The sequence below is a fragment of the Phasianus colchicus genome, chromosome 1 (assembly GCF_987193195.1).
Source record: "Phasianus colchicus chromosome 1, bPhaCol1.hap1.1, whole genome shotgun sequence".
Classification (NCBI taxonomy): domain Eukaryota; kingdom Metazoa; phylum Chordata; class Aves; order Galliformes; family Phasianidae; genus Phasianus; species Phasianus colchicus.
The window spans coordinates 26,477,743-26,499,743 of NC_143436.1; the positions used below are offsets into that span (position 1 = coordinate 26,477,743).

Sequence of the window (22,001 nt, forward strand, 5' to 3'; positions counted from 1 at the left end):
ATTAGGGTTTTTGTTAAATTCTAAAGTGGCAAAAGTGATTTATTCCCTGACCATAAATAATTGGTAATTCAATAAATGTGAAGACAGTCCCCAAAGCTATAAAGGATACAAAGGGGTGCAAAACCAACACAATCCCATCTCACTGAGGAACAGCACTGTTTGCTTCTGGAGCTCTAATTTTGAAAGGAAGGTTAATTAACCACCAGGCGCAAAAAAGTAATCCAAGCTGTTGGCATGACAATTACAGCACTTATGCAATTAGTACATATTACAACATATGGTTATACCAATGCATAAAGGCGCACTGGAGTCCCATGAAACTAACACATTAAATCAAATATTTGGAAGAGTTTTGATGCCTCTCACCATTGTGTTACTTGTTCCCAAATCAAACAAACTTAAAAGAGAAGCTACAAACAACAGGATATCTCTTGCTGGGTATTGCTTCATAAGCGGCACAACAGGATGTACCAGACAGGAGAGATAACCTGAATGTCATTAATAGCCACAGGCTATACCAGTGCACAAACAGGTCCTCTTGGCTCCAGCATCTTCTACTCCCTTCCTCCAGAGGTCAACAACCACAGACAAACTAGTGATCATTGAACTGTAGGAAAGAAGATGGAATGGTGAGGCAAAGAGCAGAGCTGGCTTCGCAGCCAAGCCCTTTCAGCACTCACCTTTGAGAGACAAACACCCCAAGGTCGAGTTCATTCACCACTGACTCTATATACAAAATTTCCCAAGACTCCAAGAACTTCCCCAGCTCAGATGTCTCTAGCCCCTGCTCTTACTGCTTTGTCTTGCATCATCTCTGTAATTCTAAACACTTCACAGTACTGCTATCAACAAAATTAACAAGGCGCAGAAAGAAAGATACAGGATTAAAAACAAGACAAGAAGAAAGAATGGAGAATGTGAAAAGATAGTGAGTGGGGAAAAAAATAGAAGATCATTACAAAAATAGTAACATAAATTGATATCTGAGATTCTGACCTCTCTGCTGCACTCATTTTCTCTGTGCTATTATTTCTGGCAATCTAGAGCTGATGCAAAATTTGGCATCAGCTATCGAGTACCAGAAATCCAAAGGAAGAAAGAAGTAAAGCACAGCTGTGAGGAGAATGGAAGAGGAGAAGCAAATGGGTAGTAGCCAAAAGGAACATGCAAAAACTTGGGATTTTACACTATTAAGCCAATAGCAGGACAAAAACATCAAAAGGAGCAGATAGTAAATACCCAGAAGAAGACGGCACTGGAGGGGAAGAATATAGGAAAGGGAAAAATACATGATGAGATGAGCCCCCTTGATCTGTGAGGGCAGAAAAGAAGAAAAATTGTACATAAAATCCACTAGAGATGAAGCATTTGCTACAAACTTTACATGTAAGGAAAGAATGAAATGACAAGCCATTCATTGATAAGCAATGAAATAAAATGAAGATCATTTTTGCACAGTGATTCAGATAGATTTGAAACAACAGTTCCCCCCCTTCTGCTAAAGGTCAGAGAGGCTCCAGGAGCCTAGGCCAGCAATCAGCCACATTCAGCAACACATGAATGATGAGAAATGGAATTCCCGTGTCAGCAGCAACTGAATGTGAAGTCCACAACAATACTTAATTTTGTCTTTGCAACAGAGTGGTTGATTAACAAAGCGACTCTCAGTGGGAAAAAGAGAAGGGGAAACATAGCAGAATGTATGAGGTGTCCAATTCCCAATCCTGAAAAAAAAAACAAAACGGGAGGAGAAAGAGAAGCAAGATGTATCTGCATAGTATCTGCATTTCTGCCTGTTGCTCACGCACACAGCCCTTACAGAAGAGCAAATGTCAGAGTGCTGACTGTGTCTGGTGAAGACTGAACTTCCTGTAAAACGATGCACTAAGTTTCCTGAAAGGAAGCAAAACATAAGCTGCTCAAACAATTCCCAAGAAAGCTCTGATATCAGAGTCACACAATTGCAAATCTGCACTGCTAGAAAAATATAGTGTCACATTAATAATCACCAGTGACAGGCACAAAAATTCAGAGAAACAATCATATTAATTTAAAGGAGAAAGTACCAGATCATATGATGAAACAGGCAAATTGTCTTAGTTGTATAAAACAATCCATACAACTTTTTTTCATTTTACCCTGCAACTGAGCTAAAACTCTGATTCTCCTTTCTGTTCATGAAACAAGATATAAATCTCTGTGAAATTATTATGCTCAAACCATTTCAATATAGTAGAGGCCAGTAGCACTTGCAAGTCCTTATGCTACAAAATTGATTGAATAGCAGTAGAATACTGGGTTTTATCTCTAACGTACAGAAAGCGAATTTTCTTATTTCAACATGTTCAAAAGCACTCAGCATACATGTGGAATCATTTTCATTCTCTATTAAATATTAAAAATACTTCTTTCAACTTATAAAACTTTATTTAGTTCACCTATTATTTAGAAATACTCCTATAGCATTTAAATTTGGATGAGGCCCATGCTTTGAATCAGGATCTTTTACGATAAAACCTTCTGCTTTGTCTTTTATTTAGAAGACACATTTCCTTTTATTTGGGGGAAAAAGAAAATTAATTTTCACACCAATCACAATTACTTTTTTTGAATGGAGTGCAGGTAGAACAGTGAAATTTGTGCTATGTCAGCTTTATTCTCTATACTGAAAAATATTGGTTTTTACATCTAAGAACTCTTGGTTAGAAGGTTTTGCATATAAGCAGAAGGACTCATAAGATCGAAACAGCACTTTAAATGAAAACATTACAGTTTAAAGTTACACCCGTGTGTTTTTTTTTTTTTTCCTTTCACAATTCAAGAGCTTCAGTAAGTCACAGCACAAGCAGGAACCCTTTCTTCCCCAGAAGGATCAAAAGGCCAGCGGCAACCCTCATTCCACAGCAAAGACAGCAACTATATTACGTGCAAACAACCTTCCTCTGCTCTTCACAAAAGCCTTCAGCCCCACAAAAGCATTCATGCCTTCAGCAGCATCAGCAGCTCAAGTAGGTTAGCCATCAACAAGCCAAACTGCCGCCTCCGTCCCTTTGTGCTGTGCAGTTCTTTGGCACCGAGGGAATACCTCAGCCTCCCTCCTTGCATTTCTTGGCCCCAAGCAGAAAAACTCTTAGGAAACAACAAACCAACTGCCAAAAGGACACAATTGCAACTGCAGCGTTTCTGAAACATCCTTATCAACTCTACTAAAGTTTCATGCCACCTGCCATTTTATTTGCACTGCTGCCATAGCCTTGCCTCTAAGAATTAACACCAGCACCCTTTTTGTTATTGTCCCTCCACCATAACTAGTTACATTTTACTGTGCCACATTGTTTTTCTTAGGCTGCTGAGATTAACAGAATACAATGGGAACATCCCCAGGCTACCTTATATTTAATTAGTGTCCTGCTTATTTAGACAGAATTCCTGGTTTATTTCCAGCACAGTACTGCCAACTCAGATTATGTAAATACTATCAATCATTTTATCTTTAAATATATCCTTTCTATTGGCATTCTCAATTTTGAGTCTTTAACTTTCAGCTTTTGTTAGAAACTACAAAGATTAAGACCAAGTTAATGTGTTTGTTTTATGAAAACTTAAATCCCACATAATAACATGACTCCAGAAGCTGACATTTTCATAGTGCACTATGGTACTAACAGCTGGTCTTTTTCCTGTATCCACCATACCATACCTTTTCATAATTTTAACTGACTGTTCACTCTCCAGCAATGAAAACAGTGATTCTAGTAAGAAGGTTCTCATTGCCACTTACAAAGTTGTTTAAAATGTTGATGTTAACACACCAAGTTAAAGTGAACAGGACTTTATACTGAAGTGCTTTAAAGAGTTTTCCAGCCCACCCTCTAAACACGACCCTCCTGTCACTGCTTCCAGTTGTGTTATTCTAATAGAGAAAGAACTGGGAAATACTAAAAAGGATTGGTAATAATTAAAAAAAAAGAAGTGAGGGTAAGGTTGTGGTAAAGAAAACGATGCAGAGAAGAGAAAAATGCCCTAGAGACAGTAGCCAGAACAAGAATGGATCATCCTTTTCTTTCTATTTATAATTTATAAAATTAAAAGGGAAAAGAGGGCACTGAACACGGTTTATTAAGAATGAGAACAAACTGCCAACATCCCTCCAACTCTGACTCTACCATGACAGCCATCACATCTCTTCCAATGATGTCAAGAATCCATATTCTTTATTTTCCTTCAAAATTACCATAATTTCTAAAGGAAAGATTTTATGATTAAAATCTTCAATTGCCATTCCTTTATAGTATCTGTGAAGATTATTTTTAATACTAAGTTTAAGTTTTGAGAGCAAAGTAGATCCCTACCTGTGCAAGAGCTAAGAAAACAAGCCATATTTCCCTTTCCACAAGAACTTGTTCCACAAATATTTGAAAAAATATCGATAATGTGGGCTATAGTTCTCACCCTATTCCACCTATTCCAGCAGAATCTCCAGTGTGGATGCAGATATGTCAATAACAGAAAGTTTTTGGTAGGTTATTTGCTGTTGTTCAGCAAGTGAGCATAACAGTAAATGAGGTCTCCCCATAAGAATGCTTTGGTCACAGAGCAGATACCATGTAATACACAAATGGTCAAAACAAACAAATAAAACAGAAGAATTTATTTAAAATAAGAACTGAGTTTATCACTTGAATTATAGGGAAAAGATTCCTTAGGTAGAGCACTAACATACGTATGGAATTAGAAAATCAAACATACACAACAGTAAATTAAACAACAAAGGAAATAACAAGAGCAAAGAACAAAATAGGTAACCACTAACAAAATTCCTCCCTTGAAATTTCTCCTTCTGTGCTGCTTCTCCCCCTCTGCATCTTTTTGAAGTTAAACACTGTCTTCTTTGTTTTAAATATGAAACTCACACTGGATTAAAGTGTCCAAGTCTCAAGCCTGAACAGAACAGTTTACAGAATAGCAGTGATGAGGATGGTTACGAAACATGGGGAAGAATTTTATGACTACACAAAGGTACACTACAAAACACTTTCTAGAGTGGTTTGTATATAGTTCCACTGAAAGGTCTATTTCCATGTAAAAATATTTCTCAATACCGATTTTACACTACAAATACAATATTGTCACTACAAAGTGAGAATATAATCATATTAGCATGCATTTATTTATTTAAGAGGGAAATATGTTTATTTGTAAGTTCACAAAGTGAATACTGAATTGTTAAATGAGTTGGCTTAATTTAAGAGAATGACTTATATAAAATCTCCATATGCATCATCCCAACTTAGCTCTTCACTTTGTCTTATCATCTGAATTTTATTTTTTTTTCCAGTCACCTCTACAAAAAACTTAATTTGATGACTCAGACAAGCCTTTCCAGTCAGGATGATCCCAAGTCATCTTGTCAAAACACATTTTCCTTGTGTTGGAAATTCAAGCAAAATGAGTATTATATATCTATACAGAAGACCTAAAAAGCGTTCTCCAGTTTAACTGCTCTTACGGCCAATTGTGGTCATCATACAAATCTTTCATTGCTTTTCTGTTAAAACACAGATTTTATTTTAACTTGCAACTTACAGAATAGCAGTCAAAAGATGCATGTCTCCTAATAAAGAGCAGTGCCTTCTAACCAGATTAGAGGTCACACTTTTCAAGAAAGATGTATTTTGGAGCTACTCAGACATGAAGGCAAGCTTACTCCTGCTCTGCTAAAGAACAGGCAAACAGCATGTACCGTCTCTCTGGGGCAAAAACTTGCCCTGAAGGTCAAATCTGACTCACAGGACACATATTTTATAGGCTTGCCTAACAGTTTGCTCTACTTGACTTGTCTCAAAAGCAAACTTCATAACACTTTATGCAAACATCATACAACCTTAAGTCTGAGCCATAAATCAATAAAACTCACTTAAACTTGAGGAATCTCTGTATCAGGAAATAGTTTCTTACTTGAAATTCTGCTGTAATTAATATTAACATTGCTCAATCTTACAATTTTCTCTAAGCAAATGTCACAGTACTTGCAGCCTTAAAGTAAAAACACGACAAACAAGATTTTGCACAGACTCTGAGAGAGGCAAGTTTTCAAGTAAAATTTGTCTCTTATTTCCATGTGCCCCAATATAGAACTTGGCATTTGAAAACTCTTGTGTTAGAATGCTGCTAGAATGCTCTTAGTTAGTACTCATGATCACAAATTTCAAGAGAAATCACCACAGAAAACTGTATTTCCTACATGCCTGAACACTACAGCTCAGTTATGAATAGCCAAGACTCAGGTGGCAAGTATTTCATCACTTCCTCAAATCAAACCTCAATATTTCTGGAAGCGTACCTCACTAGTATAATGAGTTAAAATCAGTATTAGAAATAGCCTGAGTGACCACCACTGTTTGACATTTGAATGTTTTTCAAAAAGGATCTTCTGGGTCTGGGTCATGATTTTTTTTTATATTTTTATTTTTAAGAGAAAACAGAAAACCAGCACAACAACATGCAAATAGGCCACAGGCGCCTGTTTTTGCTCGTCCTTTACAAAAATACCTTCAGGGAAAGGGTACTTGTGGGCACTGCAGACATTACCAGAATGCAGAGTAAGTAAGTAGTATTCAGACCTTACTTTCCTCTGGATCGCTATTTAAGGAAGAAAAATATTTAACCGTAATTACTTAGCTAAGCCTTCTGATGTGACCTTAAGCCTCTCTTCATCTTTTCCTTTTATATCAGTAAATACAGCAGTCAGAAGATTAGAAACTAGTTTGGCTCTCTAAATTTTGAAGAATTAATTTCAGAATTTTGATGTACACACAATATGCACTATTATTTTCCAGGTGTATAAAATTACTCTGAGTGATCCACACATGATAACAAAAATAAAACATTGACAAAAAAAAAAAAAAAAAACACACAGATGTTTTGCCATGGTTTACGTTCAAGATATTTCTACAAGAAAACAGGTTCCCAGAAGTACAACTTGTATGACGATACTTCCATGCACTTTGTAATTTGGTGGTTTTTTTTGCTAAAACTGGCTAACTGAATACCATTATTACTGAAAATAGCAGACTGAAACTACACTGACTCATTGGTTTTGTATTATAACATTTCAGGCAGAACCCACTCAAGAGTTCTATTATTTTTCCTTTTAAGGAACCACTACGAACATACTGTGCTTTTTTCCCCTATATAGAGGAACTAATCAGGAAAAGAATAAGTATTATTCTGCACTAAGGCACAACAGCACATGAGTTCTGAGACTGTACTGATATAACAAATGAAAATATTCTGAAATTAAGATACAGTTTACTTCAGGCCAAAACACAGCAAGCACAGTCATCTTTACATTACTTAAAGAACTTCACCTTTGTCTGGCACTGATGATTACCGCCATCCAAACCTCTCCAGCCTCAGACCATATATTCAGATGATGTTCTCAGAGTCAGAAGTAAGGTAAAACAAAAAAATGAAAGGCTTCAGGTAACTCTGGCTATCAGTGATATGAACAATACTGCATTTATGACATGGTCATCTGGTGCAGCGTAAAGTTCTTGCTGAAGTTTAACTACTGTTCTACAAACCGATCAGCAAAAGCAAAAATTTTATTTCTTAGCATGGAGTCACCACAGGGTGTGCAAATTCCTTACCAGTCACAGTCCATCATTAACTGCACCGCTTCAAAATGTTCAACCTTGAGTCAAAGGACAGAGGCTACACAGAAACCTTCTGCGTCCCACTAACACTGCAGCACTGACACTCAGATCACCAGCGGCTTCAGAAAACACTGAAGACCCAGTCTTGCATTACGAAGACTGTAATTGCATCTTTCTGACTAGAATGGCATTTAATGAAAAATAAATGAAAATGCTATGGTTGTGTAACAAGGAGTTGTGAAACGTCTTGGATACAAAACTTTTCTTATCTGAGTCATGTCATCCCAAAAATTCCAAGAGGAAACCAAAATGGCAAGAAGACAGATACACAGTCTGCAAAAAAAAAAAAAAAAAAAAAAAGCAAAAAACTTCTTTCTGCAGAAGTCTTCCAGGCAGAGACTGGGAAGAGGGACATAATCATTATCATTATGCATTAAAACCGCGAGAGAAAAACCTTAATAGTGTCAGCAGAATCATCAAATCTGTGCGCGCCATCTACAAACTGCTGAAAATTACTGGCATCCTGATAGTAGCTACTTATGGCTTCCTATTTGCACTTCTCAGCCCATTGCAAGACCTAATCCTTATTCTTCTCTTCAGCCAAACAGGTGCATCTTCAAAGTAAATTAAATCCAAAGGTCCTGCACAGGTGTTATAGCTTCTGTGTGTTCTAGAGGCATTTAATGATGTACATTACCTTGAAAGAAATTTTTCAAAAATGTATATATTGCTTACCATCTTACTACAACAAGTTGGAATAAAAAATAATAATATAAACAAATAATAAATAATAATAGAACATCAGGCTCATTGATAAGCATGAGAATAATTGAGGAATTTTGGAACAGAAGCAGTAAGAGATCTGCCAGGTCAGAGGGAGAGTGACACAAGATAGCTGTCTGCTGGAGAAACGATTAGAAAATCTTTCTGGGAGGGGAGTTTGTATGTAGAGGTTTCTTCACACAGCATTAATGTCTACAAGCCAGATTTCTCAAAGACTTGTCTTTTTTTAAGAAGACAATATTAAAAACTGCATTCCTGTATTTCAGTGTTTAAGTACTGAATTGATTGAAGTCCTATTCATTCACAGCCGCCGTCCCCCCCCCCCCATTTCTTCACAGCCAAAAGGAGCAAGTACCTGCATATATAGGGAACATTATGCAATCACTTCTTGAAGTAAAAGAATACACCCTTCAGACTCAGCAAGATATTTTGAATAATTTCCATTAATCTATTCTACACAACTTCTATACTCACACATTCGTTTACAATGAAAGAAGTCTGTAAGTGTCATACTTTCTAACTTTGAAAAGAGCCATTTAAGTTATCTCAAGAACTGGTAGTATTTTTTAGACAGTATGAACACAGTCATCTGAAATAATCACAATCACAGTAAGATGACTGTGCTCTACACAAGAAAAGGTACTTTTGTATGATTATCACACGGAACAAACAGCTCTAACAACAAATTATCTACTTGTTTGCAAAAACAGTCCCAAATCCATAACTATGGAAGTCACCCATTTAGCCAGCAGGAAACCTCCAAATATTATAATTAAATAAATCGCTGTTATAAGTAAAAACATCAATGTAAAATGTATCAAACAAAAATAGAAAAAAAATCTGATTTTAGATTTCAAGGAAACAAAATGCAAGAAAGTACTAATAAAAGAGTGAGCACGGGAACACACTAAATTGTTTAATTCCCACAGAGCTGAATGAAGCATCTCCTTCCCTAAAGAACCACTCTTATCAGGAGGCTGCTTCCTGGAGGAGAAAGAGGCAATTGAAGCTAGGAAATGATGGATAGCAATGACCTTTCTATCTGTAAAACATGGGCATATTTTAGGTATTTAATCTTGAGAATTGGATTATTATTAATCAATTATTCATGACAATTTGAATCTATGGTAGATGTTTTTTGTTTTCTTAAATATCACATAGCTAAGGTCCTGCCTGAGAACTAGAAACGAGATTAAATCCTCACAAGCAAATAGTGTTGGCACTGGCATTTTCTTCTCTCCTAAGCATTCCTTCCCCTACGTAACAGCACACACTGCCAATTACCTACCCTCTACCCTCTGCAGAACTTTTGACTAAACATTCTGAAATTCACCTTTACCGTTTTTTTTTTTTTCTTAAAGGACAAAATTATGTTTTCTAGAGAACAAAGCAGGTCATTGTGGTAATGCAGAGCAGCAAAAACTCCTACGTTTCATTCCTGTTGCCGATGGCTATGCTGCTATGTGGTTTAACATTTGCTCTTTCTCACTTGCCAAAGGTGAGTGATAACAGAAGCAGAACGTCTCCAGTAAAGACTACCAGATCATAAAATGAAAGTAAGAAGAAGGTGTTTGCAGATATTAAAAATACATTGCTGAAAACAAAGAAAAAGCAGATGGAGCTATGTAAGTCTAAGATCTTTTTAAAAGCAAGACCTCCACAGTCTTAAACAAAATGCAAACTACGTATGCATTTGTGAAGGGTAAGGAACAGGTCTCAGCACTGCTCCAAATAAATGAAAAAAAAAATATGAAAAATCTAGTTATTCCAGTTTGCAGAACTACACTGGAAAAGAGACTCTTTCTCACTAAAGTTTTGAAACTGAAGGATCTGAAAAGCAATGGTCACTTCTCAAAGTCAAATTAATGCACCTAAGGAATATCTCGCAGTTCTAATGGTCCTCTAATAATCTTTAATTTAAACTTAATAAATGCACCTTATTTCCAGCCCAAATGAATTTCCATACATTCGATCCAGTTCTCCCTTTGCTGTTCTTGTCTGCTACAGTCGGAGCATTTACCAGATTTACCAATCTTACCGGATTTGTTCATTGTGGCATCATGCTTCTTAGGCACTAAGCAAGTCTGAGGCGTAGACCTGTTGGAGTGCATCCAGGGAAGAGCCAAAAAAATGATTCACAAAACGGAACACCTCTCCAATGAAGACAGGCTAAGAGACCTGGAGACTTTCAAAGTGAGGCTGGATAAGGCCCTGAGCAAAGTGGACCTAGCTGTGGTGTCCCTGTTCACTGCAGGGGATTTGGATTGGATGGCCTTCAGAGGTCCCTTTTAACTCTAAAGATCTATGATTCTGTGATTCTAAGTCATTCCTTGTTAATACTGAACAGATTGAACTCCAGGAGTTTTTCCACAATAAGGCATGTTTTCAACCATTCCTGAGATATTTGTGGTTCTTCCCTGATCCTTCTCCAACTGAACACAGTATTCCAGTAACAGTTATGAAAACCATTAACAATTAATACTGAGAGGTAATATAAACATTTCCATCTTATTTAGCTCTCCCTGTTTACATGTCAGTATACTGTAGCCTTTTGAAGCACAGGGTTGTACTAGAAGATAATTCTCATCTATCATGACTCAAGCTCTTTTCAAAACCCATTAATTCCTTGCTAAAATAAATACATAATACTTTCCCAAGATTAGGCATTTGTACCACAATATTATGAAAGTTTTCATTCTGAGGATAAGGGATGCTCCAAATGAGGTTATGGAAGGGATAATTTGGGGGAAGTCTCACAATCTAGAAACTTTTCTAAAAGTGGCTTGAGAAAGGGACTGTGAAGTAAAGGTGAACTGAAAGTATCTTCGTGTGGAAAATGAGCGCAGTATTTCAGCTTATTGATGTTGCCTGGTAAACTGAGTTTACAAGTGCAAATAAGAAATCATACATAATGAAGTCATTACAGAGTCTCTAACACTGGACTTCGTTGTTGGTGTGCCAGTAAAACTGACTGATTAATCTACTTCCATATAACAGCAGGATAAAACAGCTGCAAACAAGGAGAACCATGGAAAATAAATGCTGGAACCATTTATAAAGTGAAAACTAACGAACACTAATGGATTAAGAATCAGCTGTGGGGCAGGAAGACAATGTGTATGGGAAAAAAAAAGAAATCAAATCACTAGGATATTAGTGAATAGTTGCTTAATCCGTGAGAAAACTGAAGTGTGTCCTGTCTAAAACAGCTTAAAGGAACAGTTTTAAAACAGTTTTGAACAGTCAAAACACTGTTTATTCCTAATCTCAAGTCTATGTGATATTCCACAAAATTTAGTCTAGTGAGATAAAGATTTGGTCAAATGGAAGTGATTCCGAGCTATATCACCTGTTACTTAAAACTAAGTATTTAAGTGATAAACTTAAATGATAAAACATCTTCTCTCTCTCCTACTCCTGTTGTTCTAATTTTAGTTACCATATAGATTACTTTGTAGACCTTCTGCATGCTACAAGAGATATCTGTCATTCCGTCTTAGATTGTTCCTCAATTTTGTCTTCTCTACTCATAGACACAGACAAAAAAAAAAGTAAAAAAAAAAAGCTGCATTCATTTCCTCATTTCCAATTCTTCCTTCCTTCTAGAAGACTGCTTGCTGATAGGAACACTAAAGGGTAAAAAAAAAAATCAAACTTGAAACAAAAAGTAGTGTGTCACAACAGCTACTCAAACTCATAATAAAGCCACTAGTATATTAAACAATTATCAAGACAAGGAGTTACAGAAACTGCCAATTTTCACCTAAATCTGCTTTCAACAAAGGTGAACCAGGAAGAACTTCAGGAAGGGCACATTTATGCCCTATACAGAACCTATACCTCTGAATTTTACCATGTATGTTGCCTTTTTTCTACTCTTTTTTTTAATTCCCATCCCAGAGACATACAGCTGCACCGAACTGTCGAGCCTCTTCACACTTCTTCCACTACCAGGGACTTGCAAAATCTGCTGCAAAATCTACCATACACTGAAAAACATATGCAGTTCCTTGGTGCAACCAATACACACCATTGCAGCAAAGAGATCAGAGGAAACATAGCACTGCCATACTACTGTCCTTGATTCTTCCTTTCTTCCATAGTTCAAGAATCCTGTTAAACCACTACCAGCTAAATTCACTTTCCCAAAGGTCTGGGACTAAGAAATGGGTAATCAGAGTAAGAACACTCCAAAAGTAGCCAACACCATACCTACCTTCCCACATCCTCAACAAAAAGTACCACCCAATTGCTTGTACTAGGCCTACATTAATAATCCTTAGGGATTAAGGAAACTCCCAAATCATCTAAAACAATTTTTTATTGCCCATGAAGAAATAATTTTATAAATTGTGAGATTTTTATCTGACAATGCTAAGTTCAAGTTCTCCTATAAGGAATTTTGGTAACTAATCAGTACCCTAGGGGTGTAGGTATTTGTCATTACTTTGGTAATTATTTAGGAAAGAAATTGATTATCTACAACAATCAAAGCAAAGAAGTTCACATGCCAAGACAAAGGTCAGGAGAAGCCGATCAGATACATTAAGAGAAAAATAAACTCTATAACTCCAGAGAAAATGAACAATTACAACAACGGGCTCAAAGAATATGAATTTAACTGACTGTGAATAGTGGAGTGTATGTGCAGTGTAAAGAAAGACCGAAGCATGTGGTCAAACAACGATCTCAGACTGGGATTTGGAGCACCACTCCTCTTTCAGCCCATTTGCTTCCTGAATACACCCTATAATTAAGAAGAATTTTTCATGCTGCCTCTCCCTTCAACATCCAGATTCAAGAATTCACAGAATTTTAAAGTAGCATTAGCTCTGGCAACTAAAATACTTTCACCCCAGAAGAGTACAATTGTAGATGATCTTTTGGACAACACAGTATCCTGAAGAAAGAAAAATGGGAATGATCTTACACTCATTATCATTCAAAGCACCTAAGACGTAAACTAGGAATGTCGGCTTATAGGAAAAAAAAAAACTGGAAAAAAAAACAGCAAGCACCTAAAAACCCCAAACTATAATATTTCAGGTCTGAAACCTAGTTGTGCCACATTCTTCAACTTTTGAGAGGACTAGCTACCTAAAGATTCAAAGATTCTTTATAAAATTACATCTGACTCAGTGAATCTGGAAGAAACTGCTTTCAGTATAGTTTACCTCCATAACCTGAGAAATGTGAGGTGATGAGAGTGAGCACAGCTGCATACTGCAGCTCACATGCCTACTAAATGACACAAATCTTACTAGAAGAATATATAATTAAGAGTTAAAATATTGATCCTGTAAAGGTATATATTATATTACACCATACTCATCACGCTGTTATTTCAAATTGTTTCTTAGAGATGCTGACAGAAGTCATTCCAGGAAATAAATTCTCAGACATGCATGACAGTTGCAAAACAATTGCATTTGACACACATTTAAGAGAGTCAACAGGCGGTATCCCCTTTACACGACTAAAGCAAGCCTAAATGGCAGCAATTTGTTCTGGAAATACTTACTTCTGATGAGGTCACCATCAGTGCGATTTCCCCAGACAGACTGCTCTTGTATCTCTGGCTGTATACTTTGGTTACTGGAAGACTGGTTTATGTCTTTATCTCCTGCTGCAATATTCTGTTGATCAGTTTTTTCTAAGGCAAAAGAAATGTGAGGTTATTAGTTTCTTTGGTATTTTTCTTCTGGTTGAGCAAATCTCATATTTGAAAGTTAAAAATTAGAGAACATACAGTGCAACTTTCATTAACATCTCATATATTTTCCTTAGATATAACTCCTAATAAAGACAATATTTGTTTTCCTAACCAGATGAAAATGTTCCTTCCTTAAAAAAAGTCTTCATCATCATTTGTTTAGTCACACAAAATAACAGTCAGCATCTTTTGTAACAACAACAATTGAGTTTATGTTCAGTTACTTTCCATGACATTTTCAGATAAAAATTTCAATCTGTCACACACACACACACAAAAATTATTTTTGCCCATGTACATGTGCCTCTGGCATATAAAAGCTACAGAAATCCCACAAAAGTCTGTTTTCCATTATTTACAATGCAACTTATGATTGAAGATCAATATTTTTGAAATGTAAATGATGACTACAATTAAATTTATTTTAACAGTATGCCACTAAAAAATTAGATTGTGAATTAGTGATTATATTCAACAGCCTGTAAGGAAAAGAAGAATTATTTTCTCTCTCCAGGTATATACAAGATGCAAGAGAAGAAATTCTTATGTTTATTTCAAAAGATAGCAGATATTTTTGTTTTGACAGCCTTTATATTCTCAAGCCAAGGTGAGTGACAGCTTTCATATTCACTGCTGTAGAATATTAGCTTATATCATTTTCAATGTGGACTACTTTTCAGTACATGTATGAGAAGTAATGCCTACTGTAAAACTACAGTAAAAGAGCAACTGTTGAAAACTGTTAGATCTCTTTTTTTTTCGAACTAGAACCTGTTTATAAACTATATATATATGTGTGTGTGTGTACATATATATATATATATAACATTTATCACAATGTAATGATTTCATATACACTAGTAAAGCAATTGTTCTGGTTCTGAGATGCAGAAAAATCACTTATTTCTACAGCTTCTACAGTTAGTTTCATTATGTAGCCAACAGTAGTCTGACTTTAAATCCTAACTTTCTGCCTTTGTTATTCACCCTATTAAACTGAGCCACTGAACATCATTCAAAATAATATATGCCATATTATATGTATAGTAGCATGAGCCTTCAAGCACTGCTGCTCCTCTTCTATTATTTTCTACCTCTGAAATTTCTGACTCTGCTACCTACATGTTACTTCTCTCTCAGTGCTCCCTCATATCACCATCTCCTCAAGTCCATCCTAAGATGAATAGTTACATCAGGATTGGTGTAAAGTTACCTCACAGATTGGCAAGATATTCATCAACATCAATGAGGAATTTTGCATACTGTCCGTTATAACCTTCATCTGGACACTCATCCTCTCCAAAACCAAAACAAAAATCAAACACAGATTTTCTTGAAGCTCTTTCACAGACCTCAGTCACAAATTATTTATCCCAGATATCTACCAGACACAAATATGACTGTACTGAAGTATAACAATTTTGTCTGTGCAGTTGGGCATTAGGTGCAAATGTATCTCAAAAGTGTTTGAAAAATGCTCTGAAATAGGCTGAATGAAAATAAGTAGTGTCCTGGAGAGTGCTAGCATGAAGAACTGCAAGCACAGTACAATCTCCTTTTCATACAGAGTAAGCTTAAAGGAGCTATTTTAAGAGATTTTGCTCTTGAACTCCTTCACTGCAGTAACAACACTTAAGATTAAAACAATATCTACCCTGCAGCTGTAGTACAAAACAGGAAAGTTGCTGTATACAGCTTGTATAGGATACAAGTTTGTAGTGCCTTACTATTTGACACAGTAAACAACAAACAACTGTAAGGAAAGATTAGTATTAGCATTTGTGGGGCTGTTGGTGTTCTAGATTATGTTTTTAACTACAAAAATGGAAGGAGTGCAGAATGCAACCAAAACATCATTATTCATAGGAATTTAGTTTTCATTCCTGTGCTTGTTTTCTGCTCGGTATATATATAAACATTTTTCTTCATGGGTTTTGTGTTTTCCATGTTTACTTCCATTGTTCTAGCTGGATATGACAAACAGCCAGTCAAAACCTTGTAAACAATATTATCAGTGAACAAGAAAGAGGAAGCACTATTAAGAAACAAAGAAAACAACTGCAATTGAATACCAGTTAACATGAATTGAGTGACTATTCTTTGATTTATTGAATTCATAATAAATCTTTCCCATGAATGTTCCTAACAATAACTACAAAATTGCACCAGTGACATTAAGCATTTATTTGATATTTTACTTTCCACTTCTTCATCACCCCACAGAGAAGCCAGACTCCTGCCAGATGCTGCCATAGGGATGTGGTAGGTCAGAGCTAAGCACCATACAGCTGCTCCTTCCCTCCCCAGTAGGGCATGGGGGAGAGAGCAGAAAGAGCAAAAGTGAGGAAACTTGTAGGTCAAAATATACTAGTAATAAGTGACGATAAGGAGAAACAAAGCAGAAGCAAGTGATACAAAGGCAATTGCTCACCACCTCCCACAGGTTTTCAAGCAACAGATATATCGCCCAGAAAACCTCTCAGTTCTTGCTGAGGAGCATGAGGGTACGTGGTATGGTCAGTTCAGTCCAGCTGTTCCAGCTGCCAGCTTCTTGCTCACCCCCAGCCTCTCACCAAGTGACTGAGGGACATGCTGTGGAAGCATGGCTCAGCAACAGCAAAACCACTGGTGTGGTATCAATGCTGTTTTAGTCAGAAATCTTAAACACAGAACTGGCTGCTATGAAGAAACCTATTTCCATCCTAGCCAGACTTGCTGCAGTGGGGATTTAGAAGAAGTGTGCCTTAAGTTGTGTATATTTAAATTTTTTTGTAAGTTCTACTACTAAAAAACTTATGTGTGTGCGAACACTGAAAATAAACAAATAGTGGTGCCCTAATTGTTATTTTTCTCAGAAGTACACCAGGCCTAAATTTTAGTACAAAGGCATTTCTTTATTGTTTCCTTACAAGAAATAACTGATGATGGGATGATAGTATCTCTTTTTTTTCTTATCCGTCTTGAAGTGTAGCTACAACATATCAACAACTGATCACACATGAAAACAGCTTCAAGAACACTCTTGACCCTGTATTTCGTTGATGTCATTATTTTTTGGTTTAGGTGCATAAGAATAGTTAAGGGTACTTTATAAAAGGTAATGAATTTAATGAATTCATGAGAACAGTAAAAATCCACATAAAGGCCTCAGTGTTCTCTGATGTGCCATGCTTGTGGCAGAACAGGGTTAATAAAACCTGCAGCAACCACCAGTACTAATGGCTGGATATTGCCACAGTCAAGCATGTCATTTTTCCGCTGTATTTTCAAATAAATTTGTAACACTTCTCTGCTTTAATTAAGCTTAGCCTTAAGAAATTTTATGTAATATTTACTTGGTATGTTAGCTTCTGCTTCATCTAGTACACTCTTCCACTCTCCGGTGACTAACCTTCAAAACTGACAGCCAAGAAGAAAACCAGATGCTCTTCCTAACAGTTCAAATAATGGAAGGAAAAGAATCATTATGTTCTGCGTCTGGCTGTGCTTAGAAATCCAATCTCTCCTCAAAACCACTGCAAGTTACTCTAGGTTATGTCACAAAAGCAACACAGGCTTCTCACCCAGATACTTGGTACTACTGATGTGTTCAGTCCCCTGATCAGTAACCCTGATGGCTATGTGCCTCCTCTAGATGAGCAGCAGTCCCTGAGCTGAGCTCCCAGCCAAGAGCCCTGTGGGTTCGACAGCCACACAGATCACTCTGTGATTTATCCTGAACATAAGCATGGGCACAAACTCTACTTGTGCAGGGAATAATGCAGATGTAAGGTTTAAATAAGGAAAAGAAGGAACATGGAGGCCGAAGGGACAATTAACAATCTTATTTGTATCTATATTATAGGACTAGATAAAAATTAAAAACTTGATTGATGTCTAAAAATGTCTCTTTCATGAAATAAATGAACAAAGTGAACTCGTACTTCTGAGTTATTTGGAATTAGTTTAAAAGCACATATAAATCTGTTTTATGCTACATTAATTAACTGAACCACAATCTTTTGATATTTGTTTTTAGAACTACACAGCAATAAATACATATTTCATGGAATAAATCTTTGTATTTGCAGTTGCAAATGACTGCAACATTGATTTTTAAGTTCTGTTTTGGTTTCATTAGCATGCAAACTGACTGAAAATACAAAATAAAGACAGGTAAAGGATGTGCATTTGAAGGACACATCTCAGCCTTTGACAAACACCCACCTCTCCTTCTTTAAGTGCTTGTCCATTCATATCTTTACTTTCTAGCTGTCTCCAACCACCTACTGTCTCTCCTGAGCTCACACAGAACTGTGTCCCAGTGAGTTCAAACGCAGCTACAGCAAGACTGAGATATCAAACATAGAAACATACCTTAATGCACAGAAACTGTGTACTATCCAACCCCTCCACAAGCAAAAAAAAGAAATCGACTTCCCATATTGAGTGCGTCGGGTAACTTCATACTGTCACAGGCAGCTGATTTCTATTCATTATATGACACATAATACCATAAACTGACATAGCCCTCTCTTTCAAAAAGCTGAATGATGAAAAGTGCTAGACCTGCAACATGACAAAGTGGACTTCCAGTTCAAAGTTCATGTACTGATACAGGGGCCTGGTAGACAAAGAAGGTTAAAAATCCTGCAGCTGTCACAACTAAAGGCTTTGTTGTTATGGCATTCATTTTCTGCTCACCAACATGGGAGGCAGCACCAAATAAAGTAAAAGCAGCTGCTGGGAAAGCCCTCTGGAAACCTGAGTGCATCATTCTCATCAAGGATGCAGGAACAAGCAGAATGGACTTGCATAGCTGACCACCACGAAGAATGCAGAAATAAGAGCAACTCAACACTTTGACTATTTAATGGCAGAAGAATGATGAAAGTGTGAGATAAAGCTTACTTAGACACCTAGATATGTCACTGCTGGGATGTATAAAGGCTGCTCCAAAAGTAATGCCTCCTATTTTATTATATCAGCCCGCAATGTCTGAGGCAAATATTGGTGGTATGGCAGTACAGACTGAACCATCCCATCAACATTCCCTTACATGGTGTTGCTGTGTGACAGATGGCAGCAGAGGGATAAGTCTTATAAAGCAGCATCTGACATGGAAGGGTGTGTGAAGAAAGGGCGTGTCAGTGAATTCCTGCATGTGGAAAAAGTTGCATCCATTGAGACTCGTTGATGCTTGATGAATATATATGGAGACCAAACAGTGGATGTGAGCACAGTGAAGCTGTGGGTGGTGTTTCAGCAGTGGTGACATTGACAGTGGGTCACCTCTGCTGGCACAGACTTTGAGGAGCACAGCATGCAGGCTCTTGTTCATCACAAGAGAAAATAAACAGCTAATGGTGGTGACTACGTTGAAAAACAGCATTTTTTAGCTGAGACTTGTCTGTGTCAAATAGTGTCACTGTATTCTTGGTCTCTGTTGTAGACTCATGGAAATAAATAGGAGGCATTACTTTTGGAGCGACCTACACACTCTGAACTAGTGCTCTAGTCTCAAGATCATTTCTTGGCTAGGGTGCATCAGGCACATTCCTACAGTGCATCTTCCAGATTATTTAGTTCAAAAGGAATCCAGTCCAGGTCACTCCCCAAGAAAGCAAATCAAAGCAGGGGTGAACAGGAGGTTCAGTTCAAAACAGCACTACTGATCCAAATGAAAACACTAGCACAGACACACTCATCACTGGATACTACTTAACAGGAAGAAAAATCAAGTGTTTAAAGTGAAGCCTAACTTCTGAAGGTCTGAAATAGAATTTGAGAAGAATGATTGCAATATAAAGCTTGCCTATGAGATGGAACAAAAATATTTCAAATTTGATGCAAGACCTTAACAGTCAGCTCTGTGAAATACAAGTCTATCACACCCATGTAGACATGAATCACTTTACTGGAACCGCATGCACATGAAACTGAAAGCAGAAGTGTATTATTATGACTAGCTAGAGTCAGACACTTCTGGAAGTTTTAGGTACTGTAGTTAGTAATGTTTAATAAATGCTTTACTGCTGACAGAAAACTATAAAACTAATTAACACAGATTCTCTAAACTCTTTTCAGATTAAGCAGAAATTCAAATAGGGCAAACCCTTCTTAGGTTTGAGCAATTTGCGTGTATAACTTAACCATTAAAACAAAAATCCATTACTCTCAACACTGGGGCATTGCTAGTAAAATACAACAGTCACAGTGACAGTAATAGGTGTTGCTTCAAGAATTCCCAAACATTCCCAAAGTGAGTTTTCTGTCACCTCACCTCACCTAGCACTGTAGTGCTCCTGGTCATGAAAACAATTGAAGACACAAAGTACTAAGGGGTTTGAATCACATTACTGAAGAAGAGAACATTGTTTTTGTGCTTTTCCCAATTGAGGTTCTGAATGAACTAATATTGCTGTATATGGTTTCTTCAGGCACCAAACCATAACTGCATCTCCACTCAGCAACAGTGACATGATTTGCACAGGAGAGAACAGCCACTTACAGAATCTCTTAGTACTTCTACTAGACTCGGCCATACACACCACATCACCCAATAAAGAAATCTAATGGATTTCCATTGTCTAAATGGCTATTAGAAGTTTAAGTGTGATTATCATTTTTTTTTCTTCATTTCTTTAGATTGTTTGCAAATTCAGAAAGTCAAATATTAATTCACATGTTGTTCTATTCAGTCAGTTGAAATAATGGGCAAAAGTAGAAGCATTCCAAATACTTTATAGATGATAATGCTGCATCTTCTAAAATGTGGCTTGATTCCCAAAATATAGTTCCACGTTTGTTGAAGTTCTCTCTTGCACTCTCTGGTTTATTCAAAGAGGATTTAATGGAAGAAGTCTACCCATAGTCCAACCAACACCAATAGAGGTGTGACCTCTAATGTACAAAATGTTCTCCTTAAAGCAGAAAGGTTGCTGATCACAAATTGCCAAATTCCTTGCTTAGGGATGCTGAACTATTCTGGCACTTGGCAGTGCTGAAAATACTTGATCATAGTCAAAGTAAACTGGTATAGATACAACACCATGCATTCTGACTACGTTGTACTGCACACAGGTAGATGTAGCCCTACTTTGATTCCAAGGCCTATGGAGCCCAGAAGAGCAGAGATGATGTGAGCAAAATCTTGAACAACAGTTCACAACTAGACTTATGCTTTTGCAAGGACATGGCAAAACACGAACCCAATGTTTGCAGAAATTAGGTTAAATCTTTCATCCTCTTTCAGCTGCACACTATTCACACAAATAATGGTTCAAAGACTGAAACGGAGTATTGATATTACCAAAAAAGAGCACCATTTCATCAACTCTCTCTCATAGTGTGGAGAAGCAAAGTCCCAAGATTCTCACAAATATTTATATATGCATTAAATCAAAAATGAACTAGAAAAGAACAGTGGCAGAGGAGAAGATAAGAGAGTATATTGCTTAAAGCAATGCATGAACGTTTTCTCAAGTTGAGAAAGTCAGAGAATGCCACAGCTGTAGGCCTCAATCCAAAGTTAAGTTGTTTTGTTTCCTCCACATTATAGCATGGTTATTTGCTGAGTATTTACAGTTCAGTTGGAGTTTCTTTTCCTTTCATGAAAAAGAACAATTAGGTTTCAGCATCTGAATATTTATGGGAGCAAACAAAGCGAGCACCTCAAAATTCGGATTCTTTTATGACACTTCACCAAACTTCAGAAGAAAACAGAAGTTTGTTCTCAGGATGCAAGATATCTACAACAGGTAATCAAATATAGAACACATGTTAAAGTATGTTGCTATCAAACAGAAATTCTTGCTCATTAGGATTTCTTAAAACTTTGCTATATGTAAATTATTTTTTTTCTGATT

General features: G+C 36.8%; 1 protein-coding gene across 4 annotated transcripts in view; it reads right to left on the bottom strand.

Annotated features, from left to right (window-relative positions):
- The window catches only part of MDFIC (MyoD family inhibitor domain containing), a 49,376-nt gene that overhangs the window by 23,029 nt on the left and 4,346 nt on the right, over window positions 1-22,001 (bottom strand). For all 4 annotated transcript variants that reach the window (XM_031615515.2, XM_090137358.1, XM_090137362.1 and 1 more), the window contains one exon: window positions 13,963-14,094. In XM_031615515.2, the coding sequence (XP_031471375.2) occupies window positions 13,963-14,094 (132 nt within the window). The remainder of the gene's footprint in view (window positions 1-13,962; window positions 14,095-22,001) is intronic.